This window comes from Bubalus bubalis, chromosome 24, assembly GCF_019923935.1.
Source record: "Bubalus bubalis isolate 160015118507 breed Murrah chromosome 24, NDDB_SH_1, whole genome shotgun sequence".
NCBI classification, from domain to species: domain Eukaryota; kingdom Metazoa; phylum Chordata; class Mammalia; order Artiodactyla; family Bovidae; genus Bubalus; species Bubalus bubalis.
This window is the reverse complement of record NC_059180.1, coordinates 2,824,567-2,839,349: the sequence shown is the minus strand read 5'-3', so window position 1 is coordinate 2,839,349 and position 14,783 is coordinate 2,824,567. Positions and strand designations below refer to the sequence as shown.

The 14,783-nt window shown below is 56.2% G+C and overlaps 1 protein-coding gene across 3 annotated transcripts in view; it reads right to left on the bottom strand.

The window, feature by feature from the left end:
• Positions 1 to 5,240: 5,240 nt before the first annotated feature.
• SDK1 (sidekick cell adhesion molecule 1) overlaps positions 5,241 to 14,783 on the bottom strand; it is a 628,823-nt gene continuing 619,280 nt past the window's right edge. For all 3 annotated transcript variants that reach the window (XM_045164319.1, XM_045164317.1, XM_045164318.1), the window contains one exon: positions 5,241 to 6,285. In XM_045164319.1, coding sequence (XP_045020254.1) covers positions 6,040 to 6,285 — 246 coding nt within the window. In that variant the 3' untranslated portion in view covers positions 5,241 to 6,039. The remainder of the gene's footprint in view (positions 6,286 to 14,783) is intronic.

Below are 14,783 nucleotides of genomic sequence, written 5' to 3'. Positions count from 1 at the left end.
CACTTCACGGCAAAGCCAGGCCTCTAACACCATCTGTGAGCGTCACAGCAATCGGCAACAAGCACGCAGAACTTCAGCTTCCTCGGGACGTCTGCAGAGGCCTAGTCACCACCTCAGAACTGCCTTTGCTTGGTGCTGCGGGGCTCCTGTGCCCTGGGCCCCTCTGCCCAGAGGATGGTGGTCCAGGAGGCGCACTGCTGGGCTGAGATAATCACTGCCTCCAGGTCGGGGGAGGAGGATGAGGTGTGGGGAGGAGGGGGCACGTGTATGCAGGGGGCCAACTGGTCCCTGTTATCATTTATCTGCTGCTGCTGCTGCTGCTACGTCGGTTGTCGTGTCCAACTCTGCAACCCCATAGATGGCAGCCCACCAGGCTCCTCTGTCCCTGGGATTCTCCAGGCAAGAACACTGGAGTGGGTTGCCATTTCCTTCTCCAGTGCATGAAAGTGAAAAAGTGAAAGTGAAGTCGCTCAGTCGTGTCCGACTCTTCGCGACCCCACGGACTGCAGCCTACCAGGTTCCTCCGCCCATGGGATTTTTCAGGCAAGAGTACTGGAGTGGGTTGCCATGCCTTCTCCTCCATTTATCTGAGCCACCCACAAATGCTCTGGGTGGGTGGGCACAGCGATGCCAACTTAGGACACTCCTGCTGGGCCATTTAAAAATAGCTCATGAAAACTAAAGTGTTACCGTGTTGTTGTTCAGTCGCTCAGTCACGTCCAACTCTTTGCAACCCCATGGACTGCAGCACACCATGGATCACAGCCTTGTCCAACTCAGTGAAATTATGAGCCATGCCCTGTAGGGCCACCCAAGACGCACGGGTCATGTGGAGAGTTCTGACAAAACGTTGCCCACTGGAGAAGGGAATGGCAAACCACTTCAGCATTCTTGCCTTGAGAATCCCATGAACAGCATGAAAAGTTCCCATATGATCCAGAAATCCTACTTCTGGTCATACATCCAGACAAAACTCTAATTCAAAAAGATGCGTGTTCACAGCAGCACAATTCACAACAGCCAAGACATGGGAGCAACCTACATGCCCACTGACCGAGGAACGGGTACAGAAGACGTGGTGCGTGATACAGTGGATACTGCTCAGCCTCGAAGAGAGTGAAATGATGCCATTTGCAGCAACGTGGGTCAACTAGAGATGATCATACTACGTGAGGTAAGTCAGAAAGAGAAAGACAAACGCCATATGATACCACTATGTGGAATCTAAACTATGACACAAGCGAACCTACCTATGGCCCTGTGGTAAAGAATCCACCTGCCAACGCAGGAGACACAGGAGACGTGGGTTCGATCCCTGGGTTGGGAAGATACCCTGGAAAAGGAAATGGCAACTGTCTCCAGTACTCTTGACTAGAGTCTCCCATGGACGGTTACAGTCCAGGGGTCACAGAGAGTAGGATGTGACTGAGCATGCATGCAATAACAGCGTAAGGGTACCAACGGCCAGGCTGTACAGGTGAATTCCTGCCCTTTCTCCTCAACAAAGGAGGCGGGCATGTGGGAGGGTGAGACCGGGGTTTCAGGCGCCTTTCTGTGTGGGCGAGGCCACTAGGCCGGCCCTGAGCTGCAGGCAGCGACCCTGCCTCCCAGGGCTGGCTATCCCCGACGAGGCTGGGGGGGGTGTGGGAGGGGGACGCTGGTGGAGGCCGACGTCCTCGGGAAGGCGGGCCGTTCAGAGGTTCCACCCGCTCTGGGCCCTGCCACTGCCTCATGTCCGCCTGGGGCGAATGGCTTCACCCTGGGCATGTTTCTCCATGCCTGTGGGGACCCCGTGGAGCCCCCCTGCAGGGCCTGGTGGAGCCTGTGACGGGCGAACGTGGGGAGTGCGCAAGGACACGCGGGGTGGGCCGGCGCCCTCCACACGGCAGCTGGGGCGTCCCTGACACGGAACGTGGGCTGACCTTAACTCCGCATCTATGGGGGGCAGGGCAGAAGTAGGTGGACAAGGTGTGAAGAGACAAAGGAGGCGCTCACCCCTGGCTGTCAGCGCTGCTTGCTCCGTTGGTGGCTGCTTCTGGAGTGACGCCAGAACTGTGGTCCGCTTCTCCATCCTGCCCCCGGCCCGGTCCTCCCAGCACACGTCCTCCTTGGCGGCCCCTGGAATCCCTTGGGCAGCATCACCCCAGAAAACTGGATACCTGAGCCCGACTCCCAGACAGTCTGTCCTCCCGGGCCTGGCAGGGGCACAGGCACTGGGAGTTTTAAGTGCTGTGTGGAGAACCGCCCTCTGCGGCCGGGAGGCCCTGAGGATGAGGGGGAAGCTGAGCCCTCCCCGCGGACCCGGGAACACACAGCGGCTGGAGCGGGCGGGAAGGCGCTCAGGCTGCCTGAGCCAGCGGGACCCTCACAGAGGGGATGGATCGAGTGCCTCCCCTGCGTCCGGTCTGCGGCTGGCTGGGAGCAGTCTCCCTTTCGGCACCTGTGGAGCCTTCAGAGGGCATGCCGGGGGCAGGTGAGGGTGGCCGCTGTCCACTCCGGCGGGTGCGGGCCCCACGCCGCCTGCCTCAGGCCCTGGCGACCCGCCAGGCTGCTCCCGGGCGTGCCTCTCCCTGGGAGAGCTCCAGCTGAGCCCCTCCGACCTCACCTGCCCCCAGTGTCCACACCTGCCTTTCCAGGAGGGGCAGGGCCGTGTGGCCTCCACACGGCGTGGGGCTGGCCTTTCAGCATTCCTTCAGCCCGAGAACCCCCGAGTCGTTGCATGCACACTCATTGAAGAAAAGCACAGGCGCACAAGGAACAAAATGATGCTTTTATTAAAAATCGAACCCATAGCACCTCTCTTCCTACAAGTGTTTTTGTTTTTAAAGGAGATCTAGTTTTCTGCACAATTTCAGAAAATGCGGCCAAGAAAAGTTCAGGACTGACCCAAGCTCCTGATAAACCGCCAGGTGAGGCTGACAGGGAACGAGGCGTGGCCGCCCACCAGCGCAGTCCCAGGGCTCCCTCCTGATCCCACCTCTCAGACGGTCCACGTGGCAGAGATGCTGAGCCAGAGAGTGGCGTCTGGATACGCGGACTGACGACTCGCTGGGAGAAGCCACCCTAATCCTAACTACGCTGTGTGCCAGGAATTTGTAAAAACCGAAAACCATGCCATGAACCATTAGAACCATTACGCAAACACCATGCTGCGGTCCGGTCGCCGTCAAGGGCAAGGGCAGTGTCAACAGGGCTTCACGGAGCATGTGCCACCCCCAATGGTCTCCCCCAACGCTGCCCCACGGCTCGTTTTCCTCCATGACGGCGTGTACCAAGGGCTCCTTAAAATCATGGCCGGGGATGGGAGGGCCTCTCTTTGGGCTGATTTATTCAGAGGGAAGAGGTGCAGGAGATCCAGGAGACGTGCTCCATGGCCACCAGGTGTGGGGACTATCCACGGCCCCGCCCTGCCACTCACTGGCCTGGAAACCTGGGAGCCCCGGTGGGGGGAGGGGGAAGCCTGGGCAAACCCATCTCTGCTGCTCAGGCAGAGAGCGCGGCCCTGCCGCCGTGGTCCTCACGGGAAGGGCAGCTCGCCTGTCCATCGCAGGGCCCTGGATGGGGTCCCTGCGAGGCCGAGCACTGCACATCTGCAGGGCATTGCTGCGGGAGCAGGCAGGAGAGGACACACCTCCTGCCTCCGTTAGAGAAATGGTGCCTGTCCTGGGTTCAGAACCAGGATTACAATCCAATATCCATTTCCCTATCATGTGATTTTGTTTTTTTTTCCCTCCCTCAAGAGGAGAGGTTAGGAACCCACGCTTCTCAATGTCACACTGTCTGGGAGCTGAAATCTAACCAGAAACACCCAGCTCTCCCTTGGGTCCAGCGGCTCCCATGCCCCAGAGCCCTGGGACCACTGGGCCAGGCACAGGTGCCAATGCCATGGCAGCCGTGAGCCGCAGCCTCAGACCCACAGTTCCGTCCCAAACACTGGGCTCCAAGCAGAGAGAACAAGGAAGTATAACGAGCCTGGGGAAAGGCGCTGCTGCCACAGAAACCCCAGAGCGGGACACACACCTCAAACCAAACTGTCCTTGTGCCAGGACATTTCGGCACGCTCCCGTCAGTTAGGCAAGGCTCCGTATGGCTTAGCGAGCAGAGTGCGAAGGCAGAGTGTATCCACGTTCTCTGTCCACTGCTTGTCTGCCAAGAAATTCGAGGTGCAGCCCCACGGCTTCCTGTCCACTCCCCGTCTGGGGCCCGAGAGGACGGAGGCTGGCCTGTCCAGGGAGATGGGGGGCTAGTCTTTGCAGGGGGAGGCTTTGGGCGGAGCATCCAGGATTTTTGGTTTAGAACGTTTCCCCTCCACTCAGAGAAGGAGAGAAAGGAGAGATGGAGGGAGGGGTAGGGGGGCCGGGGGAGGCGGACGGGTAGAGGAAGGCGGGGGGCAAGAAAGGAACTTTTCCACACCTCCTACCTCTACTTTTGGAGACACCCAAAAGGGTTTTTTATCCAACACAAAACTCTAAAACAGAAAAGGTGGTTTTTTTTTTCCTCACACAACACAAACTTTTCTTGGTCTCCTGGGGTCACACTCTGCAACTCTGAAAGCAGAGGGTCAAGATGGCCCTCTGCCTTGAGGAGGCGGGAAGAGGGAAGGAGAGACCCCACAGACCACGTGATACAGTCTGGCCCCGAGACAGGCTCCCTGCTGGCACTGGCCAGGCGCTGGCTCGGGGACAGGCCGGCCCCCAGGAGGATGGGACAGCCCTGCTCCCCTGTGCTGGGGGGTGTGGACAGGCCCCTGCTGACAAGGCCGGTCTCGGGGCCTTCCCACAGGCCCTGCGGGCACACCCTGGAAAATTCTAGACTGGGACCAGGGCTGGGGCTTGACCACCTGCACCTCCCACTCACTGCACAAAAGCGATGTGATGCGCTGGGGGCGGGGCTATGATGCGCTGGGGGCGGGGCTACAGTTTGGACTCATTTTCAGAGCAGCTCAAGCTACTTCCATTTAGCTAAAAATAAACGAAAACAAAATAATAACAATTAAAGGGAAAAAAAGTTTCCAGAAAACCCGTTAAGGCTAAGAGCTGGCCTGGGGTCGGGGGCGGGATCACAGCGCTGCGCCAAGGAAGGGCACGGCCACCCGCACGGGAGGGCCTGGGGGGCACAAGGCGGGGTGGGGGGAGACTGGGGACCCCATTTTCTCAGAGCCGTTCTGCTTTACTTGGAGACGCCGCGGCTCTTTGTCTTTCCCGCGGACAAAGCTAAACAATGAACAGAAAGGCACTGCAAACAGCTGAGACGCATTCATTTCATGTGGCATATTTTAAAAAAAGATAAAAAGATTTAAAAAATACTCTGGTTAACAATGCACACCTCTTACACAACCAGCGATTCTGCGGCCGCTGTCTCGTTTCCTAGGGGCGGGGCAGGCGGGCCTGTGCTGTGCACTTGGGAGGAGCGAGCTGGGGGTGGGGGGGTGGCGGGGGCAGGAGGTGGCTCCCAGATGGGACGCTTCCCGCTCCTGGATGATGGGCGTTTAAAGAAAGGACCGAAGCGGGAAAGCCCCGAGTATTTCACTCCTGGATGAGCCTTGGCCTCTGCCGCCCTGTTGCCAGGAACTGTGAAGCCGGCTCCTCGCCTGAAGCTGCCGAGGACCAGAGACGGACGCTCAAGGTCGGGAGGCCCCGGGCCCAGGTCAGACACCTGCTCCTCGCGCCGGGAGCCCCCGGTGGGCGCTGGTTCTCAGGCAGGAGGTAGAGCAGAGAGAGAAGAGGCCTGGAAGACCCCCGCCCCCTCCCCCCAGCCTTCCCGGGCCGCACGATGGAGAAGCCAGGCCCCCAGGGCTCAGGCCTTCCCAGGTCGGGGTGCCCAGCCCTTGCACCCGGCGAAACACACCTTCTCGTAAAAAGAAAAGAAAATCAAAGAAACCTGCTTCCTGCAGCGATGTTACAAAAAGCCAGTTAAAAAAACGTTCCTAATTGAAATCGTGTTCACAGGGGGTGAAATCAACCATCAGCGTCAGATCCTCTCAACCCAGCTCGAGCCCAGTTCCAGGAAGTGATTGTCTCGACCCGGCCGCCGCTCAGCTCACACGAAGGACGAGAAGCCGGTGAGCGGAGTCCGGGCGCCGCGGGCCGCGGGCGCGAACACGGCGCTCTGCGTGGTGACCACCGCGCGCGGGGCCGGCCCGGCCTCCGCCCCCGCCACCGCCTCGTACCTGTGCGGAGCCGCGCCCGCGCGCCGCTTCCATGAGTTGTAGTAGGTGGGGTCGCTCAGGTAGTGGTTGACGAACGAATGCTGGGGTGGCGCGTCCTCGGACTCGGAGTCGGTGACCTGTGGGCGGACGGACGGACGGAGCAGGCTCAGCCAGGCGGCCAGGGACAGGGGAGGCCCGGGGCTCAAGGAGCGCGTGGAAGGGGGCTGGCGTGGGAGGGTATGTGGGTGGTCTTGAAGGAGCGGCCACGGAGAATGGGGGGTGTCGAGGAGGGAGGGGGCCACGGGGGAGTGGGAGGGCCACACGGGGGGTGGGGGCCACGGGGGGGGTTGGGGCCATGGGGGTGGGGCCACAGGGTGGGGGAGGGCCTCACGGGGGTGGCGGGGTGGGGGAAGGACACGGGGGTGGGGGAGGGACACATGGGGGAGGGGGAGGGCCACACGGGGGGTGGGGGCCACGGGGGGGGTTGGGGCCATGGGGGTGGGGCCACAGGGTGGGGGAGGGCCTCACGGGGGTGGCGGGGTGGGGGAAGGACACGGGGGTGTGGGAGGGCCACACGGGGGTGGGGGGCCACATGGGGGTTGGGGGAGGGACATGGGCGTGGGGGTGGCCGTGGGCAGCAGGGCTGAGCGGAGAGGAGTGACCGTCTAAGGCGGGTGGCGCTTCTCACCTGTTTCTCCCTTTCCTCTCTCCCCACCACCTGGGCGTGGACCACCCCAGGGCCCACCTCCACAAGACCACGGAGAGCTCAGCGTGTCCACGGGGGTCAAGCTGGGCAGCGGGAGCCAGCTCTTTCCTCCCAGAGGCTCTGCTCCCCTGCCCGTCCCTGTGCCTGAGCCGGTCCCAGGACATGAATCCACTGCACTCTGGCTTCAGGAGAGTCTGCACTCCAACCCCTCCCAGGACAGGTCTACACACCATCTCCTCTCTCAGGACAGGTCTACACTCCATCCCCTACCAGGACAGGTCTGCACACCATCTCCTCTCTCAGGACATGTCTACACCCCATCCCCTCCCAGGATAGCTCTACACTCCATTCCCTACAAGGACAGGTCTACACACCATCTCTCTCAGGACAGGTCTACACTCCATTGCCTCCCAGGACAGGTCTACACTCCAACCCCTCCCAAGACAGGTCTGCAATCCATCCCCTCCCACAACAGGTCTACACTCCATCCCCTCCCAGGACAGGTCTACACTCCATTGCCTCCCAGGACAGGTCTACACTCCATCTCCTCCCGCAACAGGTCTACCCTCCATCTCAAGGACCAGTCTATACTCCATCCCCTCTCAGGACAGGTCTATACTCCATCTCCTTCCAAGGACAGGTCTATACTCCAACCCCTCCAAGGACAGCTCTACACTCCATCTCCTTCCAAGGACTGGTCTACACTCCATCCCCTCCCAGATCAGGTTTACACAGCCCCCAGGGGATGCTCTGTGTTCTGTGGAGAATGCTGCAGTGCCCGGGAGTGTGGAAGGCCCAGGCACTGCAGACTGCCCAAGACTATGGCACAGGCCCCCAGACCGAGGGTCTGATGGTGAGCTCAGTCAGGGTGAGGAGATGGTGTCCTCTGTGGGACACATGCCACATCCATGCCGACCTCCGTGGGGAGGTTTCCGAGAACAGAGGCCCTAATTGAGTGTGGTGTCTGCTGTCCAATGTCCTGGGGCCCTTCCCTCTGCAGCGCGGAGGGACCTGACCCCTCACCTCGGGGTCCCAGAGCAGCCGGTGGAGGAGGCGGGTGGCTCATGGAGGTTCAAGGTCAGTGAGCCAATGGGAACCCGCCCTGGGAGTTTTCCCGCTGCTCCTGGAAGAGCTGAGTGCTTCCCTGGGGGATGGGGCCACAGGCCCACCAGGTGGCCCCCAAAGCCGCTGCTAAGTCGCTTCAGTTGTGTCCGACTCTGTACGACCCCATAGACGGCAGCCCACCAGGCTCCCCGGTCCCTGGGATTCTCCAGGCAAGAATGCTGGAGTGGGTTGCCATTTCCTTCGCTGGGACAGAACAAAACCATGGCACAGAATGGAGAGGGGAGACTCAGAGCTGTTCCTTCAGCTTCTCGCTGTTCCTCTAGGGAGAGGGCGAGCACGCCCGCCCCATCTCGGGACACATGGGGGCATGGTGAAGGCCTCGGGGCTCCTGTTCAGGTCTCGCTTTCGCTTCCACGAGAAATCACAGGATTAAAATGCTATTCCTTGTCCTGCTGCCTGCTCTGTTTATTGTTGATATGACATTATTATTTTTTAATGAGGATGTATTTTAGTGAGTTAGAATTATTGACAGAAAGGAAACGCTGCGGGGTCTTTTTTTTTTCAAGTTTCCTGTGTGATATGAAGTAGCCATGTGAGTCCGTTTCCCAGGAAACCGAGGAAGGCCAGCCTGTGATTGGATGAGCCTGCAGACCCGACCATGAGTTTCTAAAGGCGCGTGGATGCCTGACAAGCAGCTAACAGAGATAATCCCAGGACTTCTGGTGCTGTGCTGGCAAGATGAAAGACTCCAATATTATTAGAGGATTAATTAAGTGAGAGGGGGCTGGTCTAAGTTGGCTGAAGCCAGAGAGACCTTGAAACCTGTTTCTGTGGATTTTGAAAATAATTTTTAAGATGTGATTTGAACAGTAGCCCTGATATAATTTGTAAGCAGCTGGGCGATAAAATGGAGAGATAGCCCCTTATTTCTAAGTGGAGAAACATCAAGAGCCACAGCGTGTGTCCTGCGAGGCTGATGGTCTAATTCAGAGCCACTCTGATCAGCCAGGTTCTCCTGCACCTGTGAGCCAGTTCTCAGAATTGTCACTCGAGTAACATTTCTGAAAACGGTTAAAAAACACCCCAGGGAGAAAATGACAGCATCACAATTTTTTTTTCTTTCAGTGAAGTATTAGCTTTGCAGAAGAGCTTTTCCGGCAGAGAGCTCACAGGGTTTTTGGCTCTGGAGGAGAGGGTGGGCAGTAAGGGTGGGCAGGGGACCCCCTACCTGGCTCGTCAACCAACTACCAATACAAAAAATACTTCCAGAATGGCCAGAAGGAGCAGCAGGTCTTCCCCACAGTAGAACAGTGACTCAACGGGGGGGGGGGGGGTGGGGGGGGAATCAAATTATCAACAATCATTTAGAGTCCCTGGAAATGGTGCCAAGGGCATATAGCAAATGGGGCAAGATTTATTGCAGAAAATCTAAAATCACTAAGAACAGCAAGAGTCTGAGCCGCTTGAACTCTGACCTGCTCCCCCACCCCCAGCTGGGGTGACGGAAGCTCTACTTGGGGAGGGGGAGGCACACGTGGCCAAGAAGCCAGGGCCCCTCCCCTAGGACTCCAGGAATTTGGTTTGACCTGGGGGAGGAAGCCATGGGCATCTCCCAGCCAGCTGCTTGTCCCCAGCTCCACGATGCAGAGGTATTCCTGGAGGTGTGGTCAGAGAACTGAGCTCCCCTCCTCATCGGGGCTGCTGGGAGGCTGGCCAGCGTGCACCAGGTTGGCAGGCTGCCTCGCCCTCGTGGCTGGTGGAAGGAGCTCCATGCAGGGGGGCCGGGGCGCGGCCAGAAACCCAGGGGTGTCCACCCCCACCCAGCGCCTCACTGGTCACCATGAAGAAGGGGGCCACTGTCCCCAGCCCAGCTTTGGTGCTGTGACACAGAGGTCCTCATGGCGGGACAGTCAGCCCTTCCGAACAAAGAGCTCCCAGCTCTGCTTCACGGGAGTTGCTTTATTTGGACCATGGCATGCCTCAGGGCAGGTGTCCCTGGTGGCTCGGATGGTAAAGAATCTGCCTGCAGTGCAGGAGACCCAGGTTCAGTCCCTGGGTCAGGGAAGTCCCCTGGAGAAGGGCATGGCTACCCACTCCAGTATTCTTGCCTGGAGAATCCCATGGACAGAGGAGCTGAACATGGACATGACTGAGTGACTTAACACTTTCACTTTTCACGCCTCAGGGCATTGCTGGAAACTGTGGAGGCCTCAGGGGTGAGAAATGAAGAGCTAAGTCCTTGATAGCAGCAAGTGGAGCAATAAATGCGCCAGAGGTTTAACGGGAGGACCAGGCAAAGAGACAGCTGACGGGAGCCCTCTCGGGCTTAGAGAAGAATTCAGAGATTAACAACGTCCTGCTGCTGCCTGGGCTGTGATTGGATCCAACTGTGGAGTAATTTATACCCTGGAGCCTCGTCGAAAATAAGAGCTGCCAGGGAGAGGAGGTTAACAGCTGGGTGTGATACCGGCTGTGGTGGGCCTTCCCGAACCTTAGTGGGGAGGTCAGAACAAGAGACAAGGGGATGCCTAGTGCAGATCTCAGTCGTCCCTGGTTGTCATGGAAACCACAGCCTGCCCAAGGCCACACCTCGGAGGGGTGATGTCAGAGCGGACACGTTGCTGAGGACGTGGCTTCCCTAACTAGTCCAGACGAGTCACTGAACAAATAAGCCAACAACAATGATAACAGATAGAGGGGGTTGAATATGGGTATTCAAAGTGAATACAAGATACTATTTAAAATATGTTCTTGTTTTCAAAAAACAGCAAAGTGTGATACACACACGGGAAAAAAAGCAGGCAGCCTCTATGGAGCCTCAGATACTGGCAGGCAAAGAATTTAAAAGTAGCTATTATAATATGTTCAAAGAACTGAAGGAAACCATGTTTAAAGGATGAAGTATGCTGGCACTATCACAGCAAGAGCAGAATATCAATGGAGAGAGAAATGACTTAAAAGGACCGAAGGGGACGCTCCGCAGTTGAAAAGTACCATAACCAAATGCAAAATCCACCGGGGCTCAACAGTAGATCTGAGCTGACAGAGGAAGGACTCAGTGCACTTGAAGATAGACTGAGAGACTGCTCGCCATGGTCCGTCGCTCAGTCACGTCTGGCTCTAGTCCAAGTGACCCTTTGGACTGTAGCCCACCAGGCTCCTCTGTCCATGGGATTTTTCAGGCAAGAATATTGGGGTGGGTCATGCAACTTGAAAAACAAAGAGAAAAGAATGAAAAAAAAAAATAAACACAAACCAGAACACCCAATAAACGTGACAAAGCTGAGTGTAGCAGCATGTGTGTAACGAGAACACCAGGGTGAGAAGAGAAGGAAAGCAGCAGAAAGATTATTGAGAGTCACAATGACTTAAAACTCCCCAAATCTGGTAAAAAAAAATCAAGCAAACAAAAAAAACAACTGCATACTTAACAAGCTCAATACACCACAAGATAAACGGAACAAGAGCCACACCCAGACACATCACAGTTACAGCTAAAATTCTGAAAGACAGAGGCAAAAGAAACTCTTGAAATGGAAAGGAGAAAAAATGACTCATCCAGCCCAAGGGAATTCGAATTATGCTAACAGCTGACTTCTGGTCAGAAAAACTGGAGGACAGGAGGCAATGGGCAGGTGTTGAAAGAAAACTGTCAGTCATGAATCTTTTATTTGGCAAAACTGTTTTCATAAATGAAGATGAAATAGGACATTCTGAGATGAAAACAGAAAAATTCATTGCTAGCAGACCTGCCTTATAAGAAATACTAATGGAAGATGGTCAGGTTGAAGGCCAGTGACACCAGAGAGCAAATCAAATCCACACACACACACAAAAGCAGCAACAAGATCATCACATAGGGAATTATAAAAGGCAGTGTAAGGACCTAGTCTCCTTTCTTCTCTTATCTGATTTAAAAAGCAGTTTCCTAAAGCATTAGGTACATAATTACATCGTTGGGACCATGATATGTAGAAATGTAACAATTATAGTGGGACAAAAAGGTGGGGAGAAGTGAAGAGAACCAAAAGTCGCCACAAAAGGGCCAATATGATCGACTCGACTCCTTGTTCACCTTTCTCCTCTCAACTTCTTTAAAAGATACCGAATTCTGTACAGGTAGAGAGACGCATCCTTGGGTCTGTCACGAATATGGACACGTATACTAATAAGCACAAATGGGGAGCAGAGAATAGATTTATACAAGAATAAAGTTTCTATATGTCACTGAGATTTAGAATAAATCTAAAGCACATACTAATACAAGGGCAATCACTACAAAAAACAACTGAAAAAATATAGTAAAAGCAAAACAAGGGAATGAAAATATCCACCAGATATACACTAGAAAGTAGGCGCTTAACAGCAGCAGCAGAATGACGGTGAAGGAAAAACAGAAACAGATACGAGACTGATGGACGGCAAGCAGCAGGACGGCAGGCGTAAACTCTCGAGTCAGCAGCAACCACACTAACTGTGAATGGATCAAACACTCTGGTGAGCAGGAGGCGCTGGCAGGATGAATGAGACAGCATGATCCAACTGTATGCTGTCAACAAGAGACACATTTCAGATCCAAGGCTTCAAACAAGTTGAGAGTGAAGTGATGGAAATGATATGCCGTGTGCACAGGAACCAAAAGAGAGCTGGAGCGACTGTGCTGATGTCAGGCCAAACAGACTCAGACAAAAACTGTTATAGAGACCAAGAGGGACACGCTATACCGAAAAAAAGTCTGTCCACCATGAAGACACCACAGTTATAGACAGACACGCATCTGCAAACAGAGCCCCCAGGTACAGGAAATTAAAGCTGCCGGAAACGGAGAGAGAAATAGAGAATGTTAACAGTAACTGTTGGAGACCTCAGTACGTTAACAGATGGCAGAAAGATCGAGAGCGTGGAAGGCGTGAACAGCACGATAAATCAACCGGACGTGGCAGACACACACGGAACTCTCCACACAGCAACAGTCGAGCAACACGGCCTTTTCAAGGGGGTTCTTGCAGCACAGGCCAGATGCTGCCCCGCAAGACAAGACTCAATAAATATAAGAGGGCTGGAGGGCTGGAGATATACAAAGTATGTTCTTTGACCACAGCGGGATAAAATTAAAAACCATTAACAGTAGAAAATTTGGGAAGCTCATAAATGTGAGGAAACTAAAAACACACACCTAAGTAGCCTATGCGGTGAAGACGTGAACTGTGCAGTGAGTGAATGACATCTCAGTCTGGTTAAGAGACCAGACTAGTTCAAAGGAAAGGCTCCCATCGGAGCTGGCACTTCCAAGACCCCATGAATCTGCCTACAACTCTCCCAGGTTGTGAGGTTCAAAGCTGGGCCCCAGCAAGACAACAGAGCACAGAATTCTGGGGGAAATGATGGGCCTCACTGCATCTACCCGAGAACTCAGGAGCAGACAGGGAGCCCAGGAGCGCGAGTTCTTAGCCTGGACTCCCGGAGCCGTCACAGGAGGTGCCCGCCCACCACAGGCTTTGGGGGGCCTGGAACCCCAGGTTCAAGGTGACACGCCTTGGTGGAGACGGCGTCCGCACTTTTGATCAACTTTCTAGAACCAGAAAGTGTTAGGACCCGCAAAGCATCTGTGGGAATCCCGGAAGGAGCCTCTTCCTCCAGGCACCGGGCATGCCACGGCCCGCCCTCACTTGGCCACGCGTCCCGGGCTAGGAGAACTCGGCTGGCCTGGCGGGAGGGACGGAAGGGAGCCCGCCGCCTGGGTCTGCATCCAGGTCCACCCAGGAGTGCGTGTCTGGGGAAGACGCTCAAAACCCCGGCAAGCCTCAGCTCTCCCATCTGTTACGTGAGGATCCGAACAGCCTCCTTGCAGGATTTAGTGTGCATTTCCCATCCCTCTCGCTCCTACCCTCACCCGCTCCCTTCTTCCCTTCTTGCTGCCTCCTTCCCCGTGTCTGTGTGTGCATGAGTGCATACGTGTATGCATACGTGCATGTATAGGCCTAGTGCCTGCAGGCATTTAATGATCCTCCATACGAATCAGCTGGATCTGACTCGCAAAACGCCGTGTGTGGGAGAACAGACAGGCTGAATGGCCCGCGTTTAACCCATTCGGAGCATGCTTTTATGAACAAATAGTCCAGAATCCATGAATTCCCAGTCCTGGCAGTGCTGGGAATGGCCTCTGTGGCCCGGGTGTTGGGGGGGAGAAGAGGGGAAGGGCGGCGGTCAGCGGGCCCTGGAAGATGAGGGTGGGGTGCATGTGTGGGGTGGCCTCGGCCTTAGGGGTGTCCTGGGCACAAGGACGAGAACCGCCTGCCTCCAGGCCCGGCTGAGGAAGCACTCAGCACTCGGCCCAAGTGGAGTTGGAAAGCCCGCGAGGCAGCACAGGGTCGCTGTGAGCATCGTTCACGACGCTCTGAGAGCCCAGGAAGGTGGGGGCGGGCGCCGCCTCTGACCGCTGACCCGGGGAGCGCTGGACGGCAGCCCACCCCTTCCCGACGCGCCGTCTTTAGGACGAGTGGCTGGAAAAGGCCGCGGCCTCCTCCTCAGGAAGCTGGGCTCAGCGTTCTCGCTTTTCCCTCCACAGACAGCCCCTCGCGCGGACACAGCGCTCCTCCTGCACGCCCGCAGGGCGGCTTGCCGCTTCCAGGAGCCCACGGCTGCGGCGCAGACGGGCAGCTGGCGCCCGCGTCCACGGAGCATGGAGGCCGAGCGGCCCGGCCACCGGGCCCCCTGCTTGCGGGCTGGCCCGTGTGGGCTCCTACACAAACCACAGTTTGAAAGAAGCCGTTTAATTGAGCCTGAGGGCGCAATCAGTCCTAAACTCAGGTCAAAATGAAGGTGAGACTTATTTTAGATTAAATATTGATTTAGAGTATGAAT